We start from the raw sequence: 23,291 nt of genomic DNA on the forward strand, positions 1-23,291 counted from the left end.
CTGGTGCTTACTTGGTGCACGTGTCAGGAATTCAAGCACCGAGGACATTTAGTAATGCCACTGAGGAGGCTGGGGAAAGTTTCACTGAGGGAAAAAGCTCCAGAGGGGTTTTGCTTTATGTAAAACAGCACACAGACCTCCTATGGCCTAACCAGAGAGAAAGGACAAGGGATTCACCCTGAACCAGGAGCTGACAGAGAGCCAACGGGTGGGAAGAGAGGAGGGAGATGAAGATCGTGATGTTCCAAGCAGTCAACGCAGCTCCTGCCTTCCGTATAAAACTTCACTAGTCCATGCAAGTGAGAACCTCTGCTCTCTGCAAGAGGGCAGTGCAGCGTTCTGATCATCCCTTAAGAAGGGATCTTCCCTTTCTGCCGCCAGCCACCTCATTCTCTCAAGAAAAGATAAAGTTGCATTTTTGGTGCTTCTGCTTCGTGGGTGGACTGGGCAGCCTCAGGGTACAGGATGCTCATTGCACCCCACAATGCAGGCACCAGAAATAACTGAATATCTGCATAAAGCCACAGCTGAGAAGTCCTGGCACCTTCCCACTGGGATCCATCTGCAGCCTGGAGCAGTGGTGGGTCCTGGCTGCCCTGGCAAAGAAGTGGGGGAAGGAAAGAGGGAAAGGAGACCCCAGGAAGCGACTGGGAATGCTAAACCAGAGCTCAAATGTGGCTGAGAAGAAGAAAAGCCTTTGTACATAAATTTAAGTCGTTCACAAGTGTGCAGCAGGGAGGGAAAGCTTCTGCTGAGTGGGAAATGTCACATTCAAAGATGACACTCACAGTAGGAAATGAGACATAAATAGCTGCACTATTTCTATATAGGAACAAACGTTTCCATAGTGGAAATGATGGAGTATTGGCTCAGGTCTATATGTTAAATTCCCAGTATTTTGAGATGAGAAGCAAATGTGGGACTAGATACTAATTATCATTTCCTTTTTAATTAACAGAGGTCCTCCTCCAGGATGTTACCACTGAGACTGCAGCTCACCTGCTGGGTCTTGGCTTGTGCATTTGGCATCCGAGATGCTTCCCAGCCTCATGCTGACAAAAAGGTAACGTTACCTGCACCCTGCTCCCTTCTCCCCACAGGACCAGCAAAGCCACAGCCCCGGGGCAACCTCCTGGTAAAGGCCAGTGGTAGAACCATGGTACCCGCAGCAAGCCCCGAGCTGCAGGAGCAGGCACCCCTGCAGCACACCTCTTTCAGTGCATAGTTTCTTAAGGTTACAATTATCCCAGCAGGAACGTTATGTTCTCAGACACAGAGCAACAAATTTTCCACAGCTCAGGAAAAGAAATTTTTAAAGGTTTGTGGTGGTTGGGTTTTTGAGGGGTTTGTTGGTAGTTTTGAATCTTTTAACAGTTACTTGCAGTTCTGTATGAATCATAGAATCCCAGCCTGGGTTGGGTTGGAAGGGACCTTAAAGCTCCTCCAGCTCCAAGCCCTGCCACGGGCAGGGACCCCTTCCATAGTGCAGCTTGCTCCAAGCCCCTGTGTCCAACCTGGCCTTGAACACTGCCAGGGATGGGGCAGCCACAGCTTCTCTGGGCACCCTGTGCCAGCGCCTCAGCACCCTCACAGGGAAGAGCTTCTGCCTAAGAGCTCATCTCAGTCTCCCCTCGGGCAGGTTAAAGCCATTCCCCTTGGCCTGTCCCTACATCCCTTGTCCCAAGCCCCTCTCCAGGTTTCCTGCAGCCCCTTCAGGCACTGGAGCTGCTCTCAGCTCTCCCCTTCAGGAGCCTTCTCTTCCCCAGGCTAACCCAGCCCAGCTCTCTCAGCCTGGCTCCAGAGCAGAGCTGCTCCAGCCCTGTGATGCGAGTATGATGTGGGTTTATAACACAAACCAACAGCCGTTCTTAGAGCTGTAACTTTCTATGTCTGTTCCTTCAGGACTCCCCCTGAGCACGGGTATTTGTCTGGATGAGACAGCTCCTCGTATAAATTTCGGTAACTAACAGTGGTGCTGAAAGCAGCTGCATTCCCAGGGTCTGCACTTATTTTTAACGTCACTGGAACGCAGCCAACCTGTACTTGGCATTCCAATGAAATCAGCAATATCGACGCAGAACACAATATAAAAGCATCCTGGATCCTAACTGATGATTTTCTGTAATCATGAGCCCTCGTGGTTGAGCAGTGGAGCACATCAGGGTTTTAATTTCCAGGAAGCCGTGGGAGGGTTGGGTGACCTCACTTGTCATTAATTTCTACAACATCCTTCCACAAAGCAGCACTCTCCTCCAGCCAAGGACTGTGTGCAGGGAGAGGAGTAGCTCTGGTGCTGGGAATCCAATTAAAAGCACACAAACCCCTGGAGCCACAATCTCTGCAATTACTTCAGTACCCTAAAAAAATCTGACCAGAAATCAGTGTTCTCTTCCCAAACTTCTTACTCCCAAAGGGCAAGATACGACCCCTGGGGAGATGCTGAGACATTGAGTCTACTGCTCTCCCTCCCACCTGCTCTCCAGTGCAAGCTACTCCGTGGCAGGCTGCCCCATGCATTTCCCCATGGAAATTCCCTTGCAGCAAGCTGTTGAATTCCACTGCTCCCCCCTGGATCACTGACTGGCTGCCGGAGCAGTCAGCAGTATTCACCACGGAGCGCAGCCTCCGAGGGCAAGGTCCTGCTTTCCTGCAGAGCAGGTATTTAACATCTTTCCCTTTGTTTCAGAGGCCCCAGGAGAGCACTGAAGGAAGCTGGGAACTGCAAGTGCTCATTTGTTCTTGCTTGGCATCAGTGCACATTTCTCGAGGTAACAGGTTATGGCTGTTTACACACCAGCACCAACAACCCCCACCAGGCAGCGACGGATGGAGAGGGGATAGGGCAGGTGGATATTCTCCTGTTAACAGTCTCCTTTGTATCCCCATCCAGTCACGCTGATGGGAGGTGGTGCAGGGCTGAGCTGAGCCCCCCAGCAGAGCTCTGATGGAGCAGGAGGTGAAGCAGCCTGGCAGAGGGTCACACTAATGCTTCTCCAGACGCCTCTGAGCTCAGCTGCTCCTCGATGCTGAACGTGTCGACTGCAGCTTTGCTCTGCGCTCACTCGAGCCTTAGGGATTCCCAGGCTGACTTGCTCAGTGGCCTGGTGTGACCTGGACCATTAAGGCACTGGTCTGCCTCTGATTTACCTCTGATCTGCAGTACAGCAGTGCCAGTGATTCCTGCTGAAAACCAGCACGCAGAGACGTGAGAACAGAGTCCCCTACCCTTTTGATAAAATCTCCTTCTGGAAGCCTAGGCAATGAGAACAGATTTTCTGTGCTTTGGTGACAAAACTAGTATATTTTATCTAAATATTGCTGATGTATTTTGCTGTCAAGAAAATAGCTCATCTCATCCATTTTTATGACGCTTTCAGTGGGAGCAAGGAATCCTCTTGCTGCATTTTTCACTAGGAGAACACCCAGTGAATGCTCTGTATTGATCCACAATTACCGGTGTGCCTGGGACACAGGCGACCGCTCGGCATCAGCTGTATAGATCCAGCACAGGACTGGCTGGTATTTCCTTCCATGTCGGGATGCCCAGTTTGCCCAGAGGGAATTCCCTGCAGCTGAGTCTTGCTAATTTTAGCCTTCCCGTTTGCCACTGGGTTTTGAGTGGAATGCAGAGCCAGGCAGCCAGCAGCTACGCACCAGCTTTGTTCACTTCCAACCCAGTGCTCTGCCTCTGAAAGGCGAGAGAGAGATTTGCAAAGACCTGATGCTAAAGAGCTCCACATCACCCCCTGCAAGCATCTTCATCCTATTCATTACTACTGAACACTCAGCTCTTATCAGTCAGCAAACGTCAGTAATTGGTGAACAACCCAAGATGACTACGTCAACATGAACGCCCATGGATGTGCACGTGGAGCTGCCCTGGCACATGAGCCATCTGTTTCCTCGGCAGCAGAGGAAGGATCCACGCTCTGGAGCAATGTAGGCACTGCCCAGCCCTGGCTGGGGAGCTCATTTACCTTCCTTCCACTTGACAGAACAGAACTGGGAAAATTTATTAGGCATACCCTTGCCAGAAGTCCACTGCTCTCAACCTCCTGGGAAAGCTTCATCACCTTCTTTTCACATGGTCTTTAGAGTGAAAATGGATCACAAACAGAGCCCCATAAAACCCACGTTAGCTGAATGGTGGTTCACGTGTGGGACCGGTCCTCAACCCCTCCGGTTCAGGGATGCTTTGAAATATTCCAGGAAAAGAGAGACTTGTACACGCAACCCCCCAGCTCCTCTCCCTGCAGACGGCTCAGAGTACAACAGGAAGATGCCCTTTTCCCAACACTTGGCTACACTGACACCCTCCCTGCATCTCTCACAGCTGGTACAGACATGGACACAAGGCAGGGAATGGGAGAGGTAGAAGCAAAGCTTTCCAGGAGCCACATGGACCCAGCAGTCATTCAAACAATGCCAAAACCACCAATCAACCAACCAGTCAACCAGCCCAAAGCCAGACAAGATCCTTCCCACCCCAGCTGATCAAAGGTAACAGGAAAGAAAGCACTCACCTCCCTGCTTACTTCTGTCAAGATAGATTGAAACCCTTCGGGCCAGACCTGTGAGAAGACAGGGATTAAGGGGTTGATGCTAAGGGTAAGTTGGTCAGCCAGAGCAAAAATAAATCTCAAAAAAGGATAAGAAAAAAAGCAACTCAAACTAAAGGAAAGAACATAAAAGAGAAGCAGAAGCACCAAGAGCAGCACATGCCTCCATCCAGAGAGCAGGCACCAGTTCAGTAACAGCATTCCCTAGGAAGCCATCAATGGCAGCACTTGGCATGTGTGAAGTGAGTATTCTGGCTGGCTGACAGCAGCACAGATCTGACATTTCTTCGTGAACAAGGAGCCTATCCTTCGCATGATCTGCTCCCTGCTCTGAAGTAAGAAGCATCGAGAAGTGACAGACAGAAATCCAAGTCACTCATGGCATCTGTACAAACCCAACCCAGCCCAGAACATGAGGCTTCTGCATACGGAAGGGCTGGGCTCCCACTGCAGCCAGGGCTCCTTTGCCCCTGCTCCAGCACACAGCTACCTGGAGCTCTGTTTAAACAACTCATAAATGGGAATTAGCCTCAGGCACAGACTGGTTTCCAGGCACTGCAAACCCCCGGGCGAGAACAGAGCAGGGCAGCAAACAGGGAAGTGACAGGCACCTTGGGGCAACCCTGGAAGATCTTGCACAGGAAGAGACCTGGCTGAATCCTTGACTGTTAGAAGCAATGTACTGGTTCTCTCTGCTGGGCTGGAGAAGGGAAAACAACACAGGTATCCGCAGGGCACACGCAGGGAGCCAGGGAGGAGAGCTGAGCAGACAGCGCTTGGGAGCCGTGAAGCAGCTGGCTACACTTCTGTGTTTTTCCCAACTCCAGGATTTGTGCTGTTAAGGCCAGGGCCATCCCGAGCGGGGAGTTGTGTCCTGTTCCCCTCTGGCACAAGAAACAACACAAACCATGGCAGATGGGGGCAGAAGGAGGAGCTCGGCCACTTCTCCTATGAGCCACCAGGTCACTGCGCTGCTCCCCTGCTCCCCTCAACCTGCGGCCCTCAAACACCCTTTGCTATAGAAACTGCCAGAATTCCCAGTCTCGGGCTGTGAAATGACAGCTTCAGAGCACCTCAGGTTTGGGTTCTTCCTACGCTGTCCGAAAATGCTCGGTTTTAACTGCGCCTTTTGGAACACTGGGCTATTAACAATACAAGTTCTGCTGTTTTCTCAGCCCCCCCCATCTCTCCTGCTGGAGATTCCCAATCACTGCCTTACACTACAGCCTCGATGCTGCTTTGAACACCCGGATTCTGACTGAAGGAGACTTTCTTGGTGCATCATGAGTGCAGATTGAAACAAGATCAAATCAAAAAACCTCATACAGAAAAGAGAGGGGACCCACACAGAGGTTTGCCGGTGTTCAAACACTTACATACCCCAAGTCTCTAGGCAACTATCAAGTGCAAAACTGGGGCTGGGTTTAACACACTAACTTGGCTCTGTTGGCTCATTTCTCTTACCTGAGGCTGCACACCACAAACTAGTCCTTTACAGAGTGTACAAGTGTAAGTCCTGTGCCTCCCTCTGGTCTGCTCCCCCTCTCACACAGCCCCTGAGTAAGATATTGCTGACTTTGGACAACCTGGGGAGGTTTTTCAAGCTTCCAAAGGATGCACAGAGGTATTGCATATTCCTCTCTGCTTTTCTAAGTGGGAAAATTGCCTACAGAAGTCAGTATTCTTGTTGCTGTCAAGACAACTATCACATTCAGAGATGAGTATGGCAGAGGGAAAAAGGATGGGAGAGAAGAGAAGGAAATCAATAGCAGGAGCAAACAAACTCCAGTAAAACTCCTGAGCTCTGCAGCTTCAAAGATGCATCTCCAGTTTTATGAGCCAGATCTGGACCACAACTATGGTCTTGTCAGCAAAAGATCACTGTTGAAGAGAGTGTCATTTCCCAGGGGATGTGATCCACATAGCTCTTTTGAAGTGACTACACTTACTTCTCTCTCCAGAAAGAAATATGTCCTTCTTTTCTTCTGAATCTACTTCTATTGCTCAGAAGGTGAAAGGCAAAGAAAGCAGGACCCAGACTTCTTAAGGCCATAAGGGAAAGAAAAGGGAAAATAAAACAATCTTAAAGAGAACAAACTCAAAAGTTTCAGAACTCCTGTTTTGGCAAGCACAACCATTCAACTCTTACTGCTGCATCAGCTCTTGCCTCAGCCCTTACCCTATTCTGTCACGTCGCACGTCGATGCTAACAATCCTTTGTGGTATTAAAGGCCTTGTAGAGAGGAAGGCACAATCTGCAAATGCTGTGCCTTGGGAAGTAAGCAGGAAAAATGGGATTAGGCCGAAGGAGCTCAGCCTCCAGCTGTCAGCATCCTCTCCGAACCCGACTGATGCTGCAGCACAGAGCTGGTGACCAGGGCAGCCTGGGGGAACTCCAACTGTTTGGTTGCTAGAGAACCAGGGAAGGAAGATCCTGAATCCAGGGATAGTAAACACTTCTAAACATCCTCTGGGAAAGCTGGTGTTGACAAGAAAGAAACACAAACCAACCCATTGACACTACAAAGGGCAACCTGAGATGATCACTTCCCTCTCCATCTGAGGAGACCCAGGCCCTTCACCATTTGGGGCATTACCACTGGTTTCCTCCTGCTTTTACTGACACCTCCAAGAGAGGAGGTTTTGTGTGACATATCAAGGCAATTTTCAGAGCAGGCTACAAACTTCTAGCAGCTTGTTATCAGCTCTGTGCACATAGTGCAGTGAGGCACAGAGCTCGCCATTACCTCAAATCCAGGTCCTCTTTCCTGCAACACCATTAAGGGAAACATAACAGAGGAGCACAACAAGGTAACCCTAGTAAAATCCAATGAATAGCTAAAAGAGCTGTGTCAGGCTCCTGTGATGAACCACAGCAGTTCAGAAATGAGAACTGTCAGATTTTAAGGTCAGGATGAATTATGATGGTCATCTCATCTGACCTCCTGCCTTGCACAAGCCAGGGAGCCTTGCTGAGCAATTCCTGCACCAATCCCACAATGAGACTGAACCACTGCACATGCAGCCTTGATTAGAAACATCCAAGTGACAGAGAATCACTGTTAGAGCCTTAGTACATTACCAGGTGTCAGGACAAAGCATCCACTTCCTTTAATGCCCTAAAGGAGACTTCAGGGTTACTCAAACCAGTGTTCTGGCTTCTCCCTGTGTACAGCTCGATGCCAGTGCTCTTTTAACATCTTCTTCTATCCAACCTTTCTAATGCTCAGTGTTGAACTGTGCCATCCTTCTGCACGTGTCACATTTAGAACAGTCTCTCGCCACCCCCTGACCCACAAACAGTACACAGTGAAGAGTAAGTGCCAAAATTTGAGCTCAGGCTCAGGTAGGTCCCAGGTGCAACATGCAAAGCTGTGCAGAGGCTGAGCAGCCCGTCAGAAGGAAAGAGGCAACGTGAGCTACTGTCCCACCCGAAGGGGAACAATGTCCTGGCACGGCCAGAAGAGCAGGGCAGTGCTCAGTCCACCATTGTTCTACAGCTCTCTCCTTAGGATCATAGCTAAGTGGAATGCTTGAGCAAACCAGCTGCTGTGAAGCCTGTACAGGACAAGGACTCTGTACCCTGCTGCTCCCCAGCAAAAAGGCTGCTCTGGTTGTTCTTCAGTGTGTGTGAAGCTGCTGTGCTGGGCTTCCGGTTTTGTTGGATTTAGTTTCCAGTGAGAAATGGAAAAACAATTCCTCCCCAACACCTGGGAAAAGGCCATTCCAGAAGGCAGAGACTGTTGAACAAGGATGCTACCAATGGCTGAAGTTGAGAAACCCGTTTTGCTCTCCACACCCCCAGAGAAAACCCTGCATCACAAATGATTTTTATCCCCCACCCCAACAAAAGCTGCTGCGGACGCACCTCGTGTGGTTGGCAGCATGTCCGACAGCCCCTGCCAGGCTGTTACCATCTCCGGGTTCTTTTCCAGGTCTGCAAAGTTCTTCCACACTCTGATGGCACCATCATCTTGGGTGAAAAGAGAACACAAAGCAGCGTCACTGCTGATGGACCTCTCATCATTGCTTGTGCATGACAAAGGGAGAAGTAGAACTGTAGTCATACAACGTCCAAAACTGAGTGCCACTTGAACTTAATCCTTTTTACTAGAGTTGTTTTTTTCTCTCTCATCTTACATCCATGAAACCCAAAGCATTGTTCTACCGAGAACTGTTCTAGAAGAGCTTTTCTCCTTCCCTCAAGTAACATCTGACATTAGATGTCGCTCCGTTTCTTTGAGCTATTCATTTTCTCTAGGATTCGTCTCTGTCCTCCTTGCTATTGGTGCAGAGAGCCACAAAAGTATCCTGCTAAATACAAAACACAGCCCCGCAGAAGGAGCTGAATCAAAGCCCAGCCCATCAGCAGCAGATCTTTCAAGAACATCCTGTATTTTTTCAATTTGTTCCCCATCTGTGAAACTTTTGTGCAGGGAATCAATCACTTGAAAGGAAATCGTCCGAAAGGCCCTCTCAGCTCCTCTTTCACCTCTCTTAATTACACCCAACCTGTACATTTCAGCATGAAGTTTGAAGAGCTATTGAAAACACTTAAACTGATGGCTTTAGAACGGTTCCTTGGGAGAGAAGCAGATCTTACTCACAGCTTTACAGAGCAATGAATGGGAAAAAGCCCTTCATGCTACCTTATATGATGCAATAGGGCATTCTGGAGAACTGTTTCCCCTAGATGAGATATACGGACTAGAGAGACACTGAGGACTATGGGAGAAATTTAGTGTGTAGAGTAAGGCAGAAACAACTCTCAGGTGTGACCCTGGAAACGCTCCTCAGGCGGGCAAGCTGCAGGGGAGGGAAGGGTCAGGCTGGGCCAGTTCATAGAGGGGAGAGCAGAGGTCCAGAGCAGCTCACACGGACTTGAACTCCCTAAAGGCCCCCCCCCAGTCATGCCCTCATATGTGGGAAAACGTGTTCTTTACCCGTGGCAGTCAGCAGCAAGGAGCAGTCCTGTCCATTCAGGTACTCCATTGCTGTGATCCTGGTGTACCGGGGGTTCCCGTTGTGGAAATAGTCCAGCTTTTCCCCTTTCTCCCAGTCCCAAAAACTGTGGGAGGAAAAAACAGCGAGTCAGTTCCTGGTTCTCTGTGCGAGCCGTAAAGAGATCTACTCACTGCAGCAAAGCTAAAAATTAGGCACGTCTGATACCAGTTCCATTTGGTTTTCCCCTTTGGTGTTCAGCAGCATTTTATTAATAACGGATGTGAAGCTTCTGCGAAGGAAACGGGATAAAAGCTCAGGTGTAAAAAACCACTGTAAGTCTGTCAGGGTTCACTTGCAGCTCTCTCAGCCAGCACCTCCTGCAGAAGGGGCTTGCTGTGACCTTACAGCTCTGGCACTGAGCTCCAGCAGGACCCTGCCCTGACTTAGTTAGCTAATGGGAAGAAGCTTTTCCCTGTGAGGGTGCTGAGGCGCTGGCACAGGGTGCCCAGAGAAGCTGTGGCTGCCCCATCCCTGGCAGTGTTCAAGGCCAGGTTGGACACAGGGGCTTGGAGCAAGCTGCTCTATGGAAGGGGTCCCTGCCCATGGCAGGGGTTGGAACTGGATAAGATTTAAGGTCCCTTCCAACACAAACCACTCTGGGATTCTATGAAGGATGGCCACAAGATGGAGCAGGGGGAAGAAAAGGAACACACATGGCAGTGCCACCCCACACTCCATATGTGCTGCTCTGAGCCCTCCACACGTGCTGCCAGTGCTTTGGAGACCCACAGAATCGCTTACCAGATGCTGTCCTTGTCAGCCACCGCGATGCAGGGTGTGAACGGGTGGAACTTCACCACAGAGGGGACGCCCGGGTTCCTGTTGAGGAAGATCTGATCATCCAGCCGGGAAATACCTGCGGGGGACAGGAGGCGGCCACGGCTCAGTGCCCGGGAACATCCCCCCCAGGGACGAGCTTCCCAGCGCCACATCTCACCACCCTCCTCCTCCTCTCCCCCAGTTCCCAACAACAGACTCCCAACGCTTCCCTCCCTCCAGAAGCTGCTCAGATCCCAGCTACTGACGGCCCTGACTCCTCCGCACCGATTGTCTCACATCTTAAGGTACAAACTGGAAACTGGTGACAAATCAGGGGGTGCTGTGATTTGGGAGCTGCACAGAACAAACAAGTGCAGCCGAGCCCAGAGAGACACCAGGTTGTGTTGACAGAAAAAACAATGTTATTTTTGCAAGAGAAAAAAACCCCAAACCCATTTCTCCCCATGCTGAAGCATTCCGTCTTGGTTGTGGATTATTCAGTTCGCCTTCCATTCCAGTGGTTTTAAACTATTCTAGCTTAATTTGCCAATGAAAAATACATTTTCCACGGAGACATTCAGAGGGTGGTTAAAGACCTTTCCCTTCTCTTCTTCAGAACACTCTGCTATTCACAGCCAGCGTTGGTACCCCTGATGCTGCAGTTTTCTGTCACAGTGTGAATTCATCACACAAACCTGTAAGCCCAGGAGACATTTACTCAGTCCTAGCTTGTTTCAGAATGCACCCATCTGATCTAATTTTCATTAAGAGCTGGGAACTCTATTTTAGTTCTTTTTAATGTTTCATATTTTCTCTTTGTTTTAATGGCTGCTGCACTCTGGTCGCTCAGGTCAAACAACCAAACGTGAACAGCGTCTAGAAAAAAGATTTAACTTCTCCAGGTAAGCACAAAGAATCCCTTCTTTGTATTCAAGAAGCTCTCCCAGGCCGCCTCCTGGGCTCCACTTCCATTTCTCTATTACTCTGGTTCATGATATTCTGCAGTTTCACAACATTAAGCTTCCCATTGCCCTGACTCGAGCCCAGTGACCCCTCCACACGAGGAGGTGCAGGCAGGGGGCTGAGCCTCGGGCAGTTCTTCATTCAGCAAACAACGGTCATGTCCAGCTCCATGTGCCTCTGTGAGCATCCCGGGAGAGGAGCAGCCCCTGCACTCCCCTGGGAATGCTGCCGGGAGCATGCCAGAAGAGCTCCCATCATTGCTGCTCCCCAGCTCTGCTGTTCCAGGCACAGGGGCAAGAATAATTTAAGTGTTCAAATTCCTGGGAAACGTCATTGGGTTCCACTAGAGCTGAATAAATTCCTGTGCTGAAAGAGTCCCAGCACAACCGCTGCCTCACAGCGGTGTGGGGAGTCATAAATAGAGCAGCTTTCTGGAGAGTACACAGCAATGAAACCCAAACCTGAGGCTGTTAGAGGGAAATGTGTAAGCAGCACACATAAACCATGCATAAAGGTATTAAAAAATGTAAGGGGATATAAGGAGTGAGCAACCATTTACAGAGTTCAGCAGAGAGTGGAGTGAGAAAGACATCACTGAGGTGGCTTTAACCTGCCCGAGGGGAGACTGAGATGAGCTCTTATGCAGAAGCTCTTCCCTGTGAGGGTGCTGAGGCGCTGGCACAGGGTGCCCAGAGAAGCTGTGGCTGCCCCATCCCTGGCAGTGCTCAAGGCCAGGTTGGACACAGGGCTTGGAGCAAGCTGCTTCAGTGGAAGGGGTCCCTGCCTTTTTATCCTACAGCATTCCGCCTTCTATCCCTTTAAAAACACAACCTATGGTACCCATGTGAACTTTACAGGGCAGGGAGGAAGAGCCCAAATGGTAAATCAATAGCATCTGCTAAGGGCCTCCGAATTACCGATTCCATGCCAGGCGCTCCGGCTCTCGCGGAGGAGCCGGCTGTGCCCGGGTATGTGGCTGAGGAGCTCAGCTGCTGCCCTCAGCCGGGAGCCAGTGCCTGCACTGCACTGCACATCGGATGCTCTGTCAATTCCTGGAAGTGGGGAAGGCTGCTTCATGGCTGCTTCCCCTCCTCCTCCAAAGCAGTCACTGCTCTTAGGCTCCCTGGACTTGGCATGGTGGCCAGCCTGGTGCTGTGCTCTGGCTGAGTGCTCTGCTTGTGACCCCCGTGCTGATTTCTAACACCGTGGTTAAATTTTCAAAGGGGAAGGCAGAAATTTGACAGTTGAAATGGTCCCTCCCCTGATCTGGGGAACAAACCAGCAGCTGAGAACGGAGAGGTGACTATCAGCAAAACACTGCACAGCATCACCTCGCCTGCACATGGGAGGGAGAACAGGCTCTTCTTCCTCTTGAGAGTCACTATTAACTGGGGGCTTACAGGTCAGTGCCCTGCCTAAGCGCCGTGCTCAGAGCTGAAGGAAGCTGCTGGCAGTGTGGGCAAGCAGGAAGTCACTCACCCTTCTGGATGATCTTCTGGGCTTGCTTCCTGACCCGGGCATTGCGCAGGAACCGCCACTCTCGCTCCTTGCGGATCTGGCTCTCCAAGTCATGCTCCTCTGGGATCTTTCAGTGTACCAGCATATTCACAACACAAAACAACAGCAACCATCAAAACTCCACGAACTGCCTCTGTAACACACACTCCTACATGTGCATGTCAGACTCAGCCATAAATTCTTTAGGCTCCAAGCCTGAGGCGGTAAACAGAGGAGCTCACGAGACCTTATGTTATTAAATACTTGAGCATCTTCCTGATCTAAATCTTCCCCACCATCTGTAATCTCTTCTCATTCCCTTTTGCTGTCCTACATTTTGTCTTTAAGTCGTAGGCACTTCTCCAAAGTGAATGACACAGGGTTTCTGAAGAACCAAGCACATTAAACCACCCGTGGTTGTAACACACAGGAAGCATCTCTGGATCAGTTATGGGGCTGAGCTACAGGACTCTGTCTAGCTTCTTCTGATGATGGCTGTTCCGAAAGGAGAAACTCTTGAAGAGGGAGACACAGAAGACAAAGTCATTCCCCATTCCTCACAAACACTTCTTTTCCCCCTGAATACAGCCTTAAACCGTCTGTCACTATCACACTGTCCTCAAAATGCACCACACTTTGGAAAACAGCTACTACTGAGATGGGTTTCTGCTTCTTTAAAAGAAATTCAAAAGAAGAAACCCACCCTCCCCCTTCCCTCCTGGCACAAGCACCTCAAACCAAACCAGCACTATTTCATTCTTTCAGGCCTACAACATCTATTAGAGAGGCAATGACAGATGACTGATAATGTAAAGCAATAAACAAAGCAAAGATAAAATACATCAAAGGAGATGTGAGAGCGGAGAGGTTACACCTACACCTTAATGAAAATCCCCCTTCTCTGGGAATAAATTAAAGACAGACCTAAAAAGCCAGGGGAGGAGACGGGAAGGAGCAGAACAGTAAATTCTGCTGCAGGCACCAGGGGCTTTCACAGTTTAGGGCTAAGAAATTCACAGTTCTGCAGTTGAGCAAAGTGCTCCTTACTCCAGCAGATAAAGAACAGCAGATTAAAGGAGTTTCTGGGCTCTTCAGGTCTGAAGGAAAAGAACTCTTCCAAGGAGGCTGAGCAGGCAGCTGTTTTTATCATCTGGTATCAGTAATAAAGATTCCTCCTCTAACGAGATCTCCCAGGGTACAGTCCCCAGAGGCTGTAGCATCAGCAGACCACATGTGGCAAGACAAGCCTCAGACACCAAATGACTGCAGGATGAAATGCTCTGGCAGGAGGGAGACAGCAAAAGTCCTTTTCCCCGCAGAGCAGCAAAGAACAGATGATGTCTTTAGCTGGCCACTTCCACTTTTTGTGCCCGGGCATCTTCCTGCAGCACCTGCAACTCACATATGGCTTCTGCTTCCACAGTCATCTGTTTGCCATCTTTGTCTTCCTCTTCTTCCTCCAAAGGTGTGAGCAAAGGGGAGTTCCAGATGCTCACCCAAGTATCACTATGCTGGGATGAGGTTACATCCATGCAGCATCTGACATGCAATTCATATCCGTGCAGCAGGAGAACACTAAGGGCATATGTTTAAGTCTTGGCTTTGGTACAGTTGACTCAACCAAGCACATTCTCTGTGCCAAAGGCTCTGCAGACGGGGGATGTCATCACCTTGCAGCTCGTAAGGGAGGCTCCTGCAAAGATGCTTCCTCCAGGATCCGTGTGTGTCCAATAGCTTCCTGCAGGCCCAGCTGGGATCACAGCTGAAAACGCCCAAAATACACTCGCTGAGCAGGAGACATTATTCGTGGTGCCTCCACTTTGGATACAGACCCTGGGTCTCACCAGTCCTCGTGTCACCCTCAAGATGATTGATGCTGGTTGGAATTTGGTGAGCAGACAAGTTCAAAGGGGAAAGTAAAAGGGCCTGAGCCTGCATAGGAAAAAACCTGGCACGGTTCAGTGGGTCACAGAGTTTTGAGAGAAGAAAACCACCAGGAATAACACAGAAAAATCCCTATGGGTCCTTCTAAAGTGTTAGCAGAGAGTGAACATACAACACCCTTAACGGAATAAACTCTGTTGGACTCAGCAGACCCCTAAAAAGTAACTGCACCCTGGCACAGGTGCTCCACACAAGTTAAGTGGGACACAGGCAATCAGTGTACCTGTGCTAAATAGGCAAGGCCTGACTGGCCTTAGAGCCTCACTGCAGTGAGCAGAAAGAGCATGAAGCAAAACGCAGCCCCTTCCTCCATGTCCCTCTGCCTGTGGGGGAGAACTTGTCAGGAGGGAGCAATGATCTATGACATGATGAACCCCACAGAACATGTTGTGAAGGAGCTTCTGGTAACAAACAAGCCCAGGAGTATGTTGGGATGTGTGCAGCAGGGAGCTGTGACCTCCTGCCTGGAAAACCACAAATTCTTATTCAAAAGAACTCTTTAGGTTCATCATTCATGTCTTTGTCTCCCTCCCAGCCAGCTCCTGTTTAGGCAGATGGAGAGTAGCGAACAGTGCAACATGACGAGGATCCTGACATGCCACCAATTCCCAACGGGTCCGAGCCTCCACTCGAAGAGAAACCAGTCCTGATACTGAAACCTCCCCCCACGCAGTGTCATCTGAAAGCCAGCGAAGCTTTTCTTCTTTAACGCTTTGTGTCTCCCCCTCGCTGCGGAGGTCAGTGTTTAAAGCAGGGCAGGGAACTCAGTGGATGGCTCCAGTGGTGCATCAGTTGTACCCTGGTTGAGGTTACTGCAGCAATTGCCCAAGGCTCAGTTCTCTACCAGGGCTTTGAACACGGGCCAAGACACAGCGCTGGAGTTGAGGCAGGGATTTATCAGGAAGGGTTTCTTATGTAATTCTCACCTTCCAGGATCCTCACCAGCTCCTGCCTGCATGTTCTGCCAGTCCTGGAAATAACAGATGCTGGCTCCCGCTCTCCTCGGCTCAGGGCTTCCTGACAGCTGGCAACAAGGCTTTCCTGTGCCTCTCCAGCCAGGACCGCCTGTGGTGAGCAGAGCAGCCTTTGCCACAGGAGCTTCCAGGAAGAGGACAGACTGCAGGGAGCAGAGCTGGGGTAGGTATCTGCTCTTCCTGCACACGACGCAGCGTTTCCCTTCTCTGTTTATTTGATTAGATAATAAATAAATCCAATTTGGTAGATGGCTTGAAACTGAGCCAGTGATTTACACTGGAAATTAATCCCTCAGTCTTTCCAGTGAAAGCATTCTCAGAGCAAGGGCTATGAAGCAAAACTAAATTAATAAATTAAATATGACTAAGATGCACTCACAGTCACTTTATGTTTATTCATTACAGGGATAGTTGTCTTGCCTTTCCCCTGTTTATGATGGTAGGCAGCATCTCCAAATGAAGTGCTGAAATTAAACATCAGTGTAATCTTTTGCCATCAGGACGTGGTAGACTTTACTCTTTGCCTTCTTCCTGGGGCTGAAGTTCCCAAATGACAGCAGCCACCAGCCAAGGGCTGTCTGTTCCTTGTTGCTGCAGGAACAGGAATTCTAGGAAAGGAGCAGTCTGCAGAAACCCAGCCAACCCCCATGTTCCTGCCTGTTACACAAGCAGCAACCGAAGTCCCTCACAGAGGGACTTCTTCCTGCCCCTTGCACACACACCCACTCCAGTGAGGACGTTACATATAATCCCCTGTTAGGACAGGATAACACACACGCTTCTCCACTTAGCCTCTTAAAGCTGCTTTACAGAAGTAATGGGGAAATCAATTCTCTTCCCTGTCTTACTAGGAAACACGGATTTCATTTTGCTCAAACTTCACCCAAATCATTGCTGTTGAGGACAGTCCGTGCTCTGAAACCTCAACCCCAGCCAGTGAGTACTTCCAAATGCAAACACTTAGAAAACTATTAACGGAACCATCACTGTCACACAGGCTACTGCTGCTCCTGCTATGCTAGCAAATGCTGAAGAGAGAGGCCCCTGCACATGTGGGAGGCACAGGGGTGTACTCTGCAGTACCTTAACTCTCACAGCGGGACACTGAACACCCTGGCACTCACTGGGGCACAGGGACACCTCGATTTCCATGACTCCCCCTCCCTGGCTTCTGTGAATTAGTACAGGAATGCTCCACGTTTTGTCCTTAAAGTAACTTCCTCCATTTTATGCACATGAAGTAGTAAACCCACACAGACACACACGGAGCTCCCCACCTACCTACGACAGAGCCTGAAGTGCTGTCTACCATGATTTACTTCCTTAATAAAACATCCCTCTTCACTGGAAAGAGCTTTCCTTAGAAAGCAGACTAATGTTTTTAATAAGAACCATCCTCCTCCTCCTGTACTCTGCTGGACTTGAATCAAGACACCAAAACTTGATGAGAGAAGCCTTGGCTGGAAGCCTGAGCCAGCACCAAGCCCCACGGGCCAGGCATATGTCCTGGTGAATTCTTCTTCTAATGGTATCAGAAGGGAACTCATTCCCCGTGCAGCTCAGGAAGTGCCAGGCAATCTCTCCACTGTCTCTGCTTTCCTCCTGGTGATCCTCTAGAGAAATCAAAGCTGCTCAGAACCCGGCTGCCATGTAACTGCTTTTCTGATGTTCTTAGGGGCAGTCACCTCCCCAACAATCCCACATGCCTGAAGAGTGGAGGAGTGGTGATGGATGGCGCAGTGGCAATTCCTGGGTGAGGCAGCACATAAAATGTACTATTTCTTCATTAGTAAGATTTAGGTATCAGTGCTTGGATGCAAACATCTGCTGTGGAGTTGCCCAGGTAATGGCATTAATACCAGCTGTGCATTATTATTATTCACAGAAATTGCAGTACCTCCAAGAAATTAAGCTGAAAGTTCTGTTACAGTTTGTGCTGCTTGACTCCCAGGGTACCTGGAGCCCTGCCTTATCGTGTTTGAGTGTAATAAGGGAAGATTTACTGCTTGTTTTGATTTCACACTTAAAACTGAAACCTGATCTTTGGCTAAAAGATTCTGGGAATTTAACAGTTTCCCCTTCCAGTCACTGATGATCTTTGCCTATCTCTCAAGAGCTCTGGGCTGGTTTTCTTCTAGAACAAGGCTTTGGTGTACCTCCCACTTCAGACAAAGCCAAGTTAGTTACCAGAACACACTCACTTAGGAAAAGAGCTCAGTGAGGATCTGTCATTCCACCCTCATTCTTTGCCACAGTAGCACTTTAATGTTTAACTTTAAAACCCAACAATGATGCTTCCAAATCTCCCCACAGGCACTCCTGTGGATGTCCCATCATTCCCCCTTTCTCCTTTTTAAGTTGAAGATGTCTACACAGGGTGCCCATAAGCAGAGCAGGGCTCTGAAGTCACACATGAGAGCACAGAGCCAAGGCTGGCTTCAGGCACAGGGTACGCCCTGCGCCACTGGGGTTATGGGGCCTTCAGCCAGGATGTCAGACAGAAACCAGCATCTCTCCTCCCCCAGCCCTTTCTGGAATAAAGAACCTTCCTCACTCCTATTTATATAAAAAATCTATGCACTGTTACTCTAATACAACTTCCACTACATAGACAAGCACATTTCAAACGAAACAACTCTGCCATGCAACCTGCAACCATGTAAAACTGGTGGGTCTGGGTCAGCTACAGAACCTCCCCTCACTGCTATGCTCTTTCTGGAACGTCCCCTATGGGGTCCAGGGCTTTGTTCTGAACTCTTTCCCTGTAAATACACCTCTGCCCCATCTGCTACTAACTCTTGGTGACCTCTTCCCTCTCACTTCACAAGCACAGTGGTCACGCAGCTCCCCAGAGCAGCATGATGCACCTGAGTCCATTCCTTTCCCTCCCCAGACTGAAGGAAAAGGAAGGGAAAAAGACTTAGGAAAGGCTCTAGCCCTCGCTCAGGACAGCAGCGCTTCTCAGGGGCTGGGTGCTGCGACCCACAATGTATGCACAGAGGAAACAGAGTGTTACCTTCATGACCGGCTGAGCAAAATACTTGGCACTCCAGTCGCAAAACCCCGTCTGCACTGTGGCTGAAATGAAACTTTTGTGCCCCACGGTGTCATCGGCGTCGTCAGTGGTCTGCCCAGAGAGAGAACAGGACATCAGCCCCTGCCCCTGCCGTGCACACGCCAACATGCACACACAGCAATATCCCGGTTGCCTTCACCACGTCAGCAGGCGGAAAAAACTCAAAGACCTTGCCAAGGAGATGTAATTCTGTACATCTAGCATTAAAATCTGTCACTACATTAGCTCTCTGGAAACGTGCAAATTCCCTCATCTGCACAGCACAAGGCATAACCAGGCCAGCGTATGAATCAGGTCTGAAGCATCAGTGCATCATCAAATTGAGGTCCCAGGATGAGTTTCCTCACAGTCTCCCAAGCATCTGGCATGAGAAACAGTGGAGTAGCAAAGATGATTCAGGATAAAGCAGAGCCAGACACGGCTTCGCACCAAGGGCAGGTGTGGGATGAGGATGTTACAAAGCACAAGACACCCAAAGAGAAAACAAAGTATGATCCCAGCTGCCATTCCCATGGGAAGTGAAAGCGTTCATGAAAAGGCTTCAACATTTTCTTCTTCACAGAATTGATTCTCCACCTCCAGAGGCTTCCATGAGAGCACTCATTAAGGAAAGGCAGAAGTGCCAACGTAAGTGAAGGGCAGTTACTGCTCAGGAGTCAGAGCACCTAAAAGCTGCACTGTTTGCCTGGTGGAGTGTGGTGCACACACCTCAGCCTCCCATGGAAGAGTAACCTCCCATGGAGAGAATCAGTCTCATGGAGAATTAGCTCCCACGGAAGAATATTACAGAGTCCTTTCTATTGTACTGGGGGGAGAAGAGGAAGGTCGATGTCCTCCCTCCATCTGCTTCATGCATTAGCACGGCGGTAGAGCTGACTTGCTGCCGTTTCTGTTTCCTCTCATCCACAGAGCCAGCACCAGGAAAATCCTGGAAACGTGCTGAAGCACAGGGAGAGGGTGACACAAAGCTCCTGCCAGATGGCTGAATCCTCAACACCACTGACCACCAGTTGGGAACAGCCTCTGTCTTCAAGTGATTGCCACAAGCACGTCCGAGTGTGCTTGGACTCAACGTGTTCACCTGACATGAGCCACGTGAAGGTGACATTCACATCATTTGTGCATTCTAAAATCTGACTGATTGCTCTACTTGGCACCACATCAGCTCTTCAAGCTTCCGTGAACGGAAAGCTGCCCAGTACCTGATGAATCTTCAGAATGCTAAAAGGTATGCAAAAGGTATGCAAAAGCCCTGTTGGCTTGCTCTGCTGCAAGGAGGAGTTGCTGCTCCTCCCAGAGGGACTCCCAGCTCTTAACCTACCAACTCCTTTCCAGCAGAGCGACCCATAGGGGGTTATTCTTTGTCTCCATCGTCCATAGTGAAGAAGGGCTGCTAAACACAGAGCAGGTACAGGCAGCTGGGAGGAAGGTGAATACACCAGTGCAGAAGCACCTCTTAGGCTTGCTTGAGGAATGCGGGCTTGCATTTGCTCAGGTTGGAGGAAAAGCATCTGAGGGTCATGGATCTGACTCTGTGCTATCATTCAGGCAGATAAATGTTTGTGAAAGAAGAAGCAATCAACTGTGATTAAACATTTCTTGGTAGCAGAAGTGAATAATGCCCTATCAGAAGCTATCAAACAACATTTATCCTGAAGAAACAAAATTAATCCATTTTTATTTTACAGGTTAGAAGGAGCTGCTCAGGAGCTAACAGCAGCACAAAGCAAACAGCAGGGCTGTGGAAACAAACCACAAAGAACAGAACATGCCAAAAAGCCCACGGAGCGGGGAAGCAGCTGGATCTGAAAGGGAAGAGTCTTTACCTGCTCTGGCCCTTTGTCAAACATCTTCCTTGTCCTGGGGAACTGGTGGGAGTGGGGAGTGTACTGCACCCCCACGCTGCCGACGTTGGCGGGTCTGACAGAGGCCATGTCCCGACTGACTGGCTGCTTTGTCACATCGTTGGTCAGGCTGGAGCTGCTCGTACTAGTGGTTGGAGGTGACCCTCTAAGGAGCAAAGAGAAGGAAAGGATTCAGGTATCCCCGGACCTGAGACTCTTGCAGGTGAATTAAGTCACTTTTACTTTGTTTCTCCTCATAAGATTTATACTTCACTGGGGAGGCTGGAAGTCCTGTGAGCCCACAGAAAAGCATTTTGATTTACTCGTGAATTGGGATTTATCTTGTGGCACAGTTACATTATAAAACCAGAAACCATCACTGTGCAGTTCTGGGCCCTTCATTCCAACTCTGAACCTTACTGGTGCACACTGGCTACAGGGCTGCTACATCCAGTGAAGCACTGGCACAGGGTGCCCAGAGAAGCTGTGGCTGCCCCATCCCTGGCAGTGTTCAAGGCCAGGCTGGACACAGGGGCTTGGAGCAAGCTGCTCCAGTGGAAGGGGTCCCTGCCCGTGGCACAGGTTGGCACTGGATGAGCTTTAAAGACCCTTCCAACCCAAACCAGTCTGGGATTCTATGACCTGAAGTGTGGTGTTTGCTCTTGGAGAGTAGGTTTTGGGAAAGAATCAAACTTTCCAGTCCTAGCTTTGCCCACACCATTACCCCAATTCCCCTGCAGTTTAGACACGGCTTATTGAACATCAGATAACCCTGGCTTTTGTCAGCTGAAAAGGCAGAAAATAGATATCAGGCTTCAATGGGAACTTTGGGTACCACAGAGGCAGAGTGCACCAGTAAAACCAGCAGGAGTTAGCCCATTCTTTCAGTTCATCTTCAGATAACTAGAGCAGTTTGTTACTCTTGTCCTGAAAAGAAAAACTGGAAGAAACTCTCTGCCTTTCCCTATAGTTTTTGTTTCTGGACACCCTGCAGTGCTAAAACAAGAGGTTATCCAGACGTTGAACCAGGATGGTTCCTGGTGACCAGCCAGGAGCACTTGCATCCCTATGGCAAAAGCATTCGGAAGCAACGCTGCTGCTTACCCGACTTGGTGGATGTGCATGCCCTTGTTGGTGGGGCTGGCAGGGGCAGACTGAGTCAGCGAGGAGGTGTCGAGGATGCGCTGGGGACGAGCATTTACCGTCGCCTGGAGAGAAAACACAGAGAGTCCTGAGGAGCCCCGAGGCAGCGCCAGGCGCGGTGTGTCACAGCACACGGGCACACCGGGGGCTAGGCACGGTTAAAGCATCTCATCACTGTGTGGGGGTGTTTCAAATGTGGATGAAAAAAGCCCCCCTGCAGCTCCCAACACGTAAGATGATTCTTTTTTAGGCAGAAAACACTTACCACAAAGTACCCTTTTGTGACGGGGAAACAGCTCTGACTAACACATAAACCTCTCCCTGCATCAGCTGCGGCCTGCTACCTGTGCCAGCACCTCAAAACAAGGGGCCACGGGGCAGGGAGGAAGCCCAGGGGTTCCCCTTCAGCAACCAGCTCTTCCTCCCACCTCGCAACCCAGGGCTGTGATCCTTAGTGAGGCGATTCGGTCTCTTCCCCCACGTAACAAGCAATAGGATGAGAGCAAACCACCTGAAGTTGTGCCAAGGGAGGTTTAGATTGACTATTAGGGAAAGAGTTTTCACCAAAGGGCTGTCAAGCACTGGAACAGGCTGCCTGAGGCAATGGTGGAGCCACCATCACTGGTGGGATTTAACTGACTGCAGATGTGGTGCCTGGGGACATGGGTTAGCGGTGGGCTGGGCAGTGCTGGGTTAATGGTTGGACTCAATGATCTTCAAGGTCTTTTCCAACCTAAACAATTATAGGATTCTATAATCCAGCCTCAACCTTCCATTAAAGCAGCTGGATGAAGCAGCCGGGAGGAGGCCCTTAATTATTTGTGATTTCAGAAAGTCTCAAAAGGCCAACACTGATTACTGGGTCCTTTTTGTTTGTTTTGGTACACACAAAAAAGCATGGTTTGGATCCTTTAAAAGCTCAGGCTGGGAATGAGAGTTGCACCATCCCAACCTGCACCATAAATACAAATCCCAACACAGCCACAATCTGTGTGGGAGCTGGTGGTGGCTGATCAGCCCATGAGATACCACGGTGCAGTTCACATCCAGGAAGCCTCCACGCCTGTGCAACCTACTCACCGGCTGCTCAGAAAGACATCCCCCTATTTAAAGAGCACGGGAGCTCTCCCACAGATGAAGATCTATATTCACAGCTCCACTAAAGAAACAGAATAGGACTGGTCGCATTTGAAAACAAAACCTGCGCTTGAAATTCATGCTGTGCCTCACAAATAACTATTGCACAGATGCAGACTCATAGCCTGAACACTTGCACAGTCACGGAGCTCACAGCACAGGCCCCACTTTTCACTGCAGGGGATCAAAAAGCGTAGCAGCATTTACTCACACTGCCCTCAACGTGCTGTCTGATCACCCATCGGGGCAGCCCAGCTACATGACAAACACCTGCCTATCACAAGACGTGTGTCAAAGCATACAGCCTCGAAGTGCTGAGCTCGGCAGCGTTCTGAGCTGAATGTTCAGTGCTCTGAAACGGGAGCTGCAGTCACTGACCCCAGCTCATGTG

General features: G+C 49.8%; 1 protein-coding gene across 4 annotated transcripts in view; it reads right to left on the bottom strand.

The window, feature by feature from the left end:
• RPTOR (regulatory associated protein of MTOR complex 1) overlaps positions 1-23,291 on the bottom strand; it is a 112,584-nt gene that overhangs the window by 9,351 nt on the left and 79,942 nt on the right. For 2 of the 4 annotated variants that reach the window (XM_062624358.1, XM_062624356.1), the window contains 8 exons: positions 21,725-21,828; positions 20,603-20,786; positions 18,717-18,827; positions 12,765-12,870; positions 10,305-10,419; positions 9,503-9,627; positions 8,428-8,532; positions 4,524-4,571 (listed from right to left, as the gene is read on the bottom strand). In XM_062624358.1, the coding sequence (XP_062480342.1) occupies positions 4,524-4,571; positions 8,428-8,532; positions 9,503-9,627; positions 10,305-10,419; positions 12,765-12,870; positions 18,717-18,827; positions 20,603-20,786; positions 21,725-21,828 (898 nt within the window). The remainder of the gene's footprint in view (positions 1-4,523; positions 4,572-8,427; positions 8,533-9,502; positions 9,628-10,304; positions 10,420-12,764; positions 12,871-18,716; positions 18,828-20,602; positions 20,787-21,724; positions 21,829-23,291) is intronic. The other 2 variants (XM_062624359.1, XM_062624357.1) reach the window with 1 other exon arrangement.

This window comes from Pezoporus occidentalis, unplaced genomic scaffold (assembly GCF_034315485.1).
Source record: "Pezoporus occidentalis ecotype Australia unplaced genomic scaffold, CSIRO_AGI_Poc_V1 ctg266, whole genome shotgun sequence".
Taxonomy (NCBI): domain Eukaryota; kingdom Metazoa; phylum Chordata; class Aves; order Psittaciformes; family Psittacidae; genus Pezoporus; species Pezoporus occidentalis.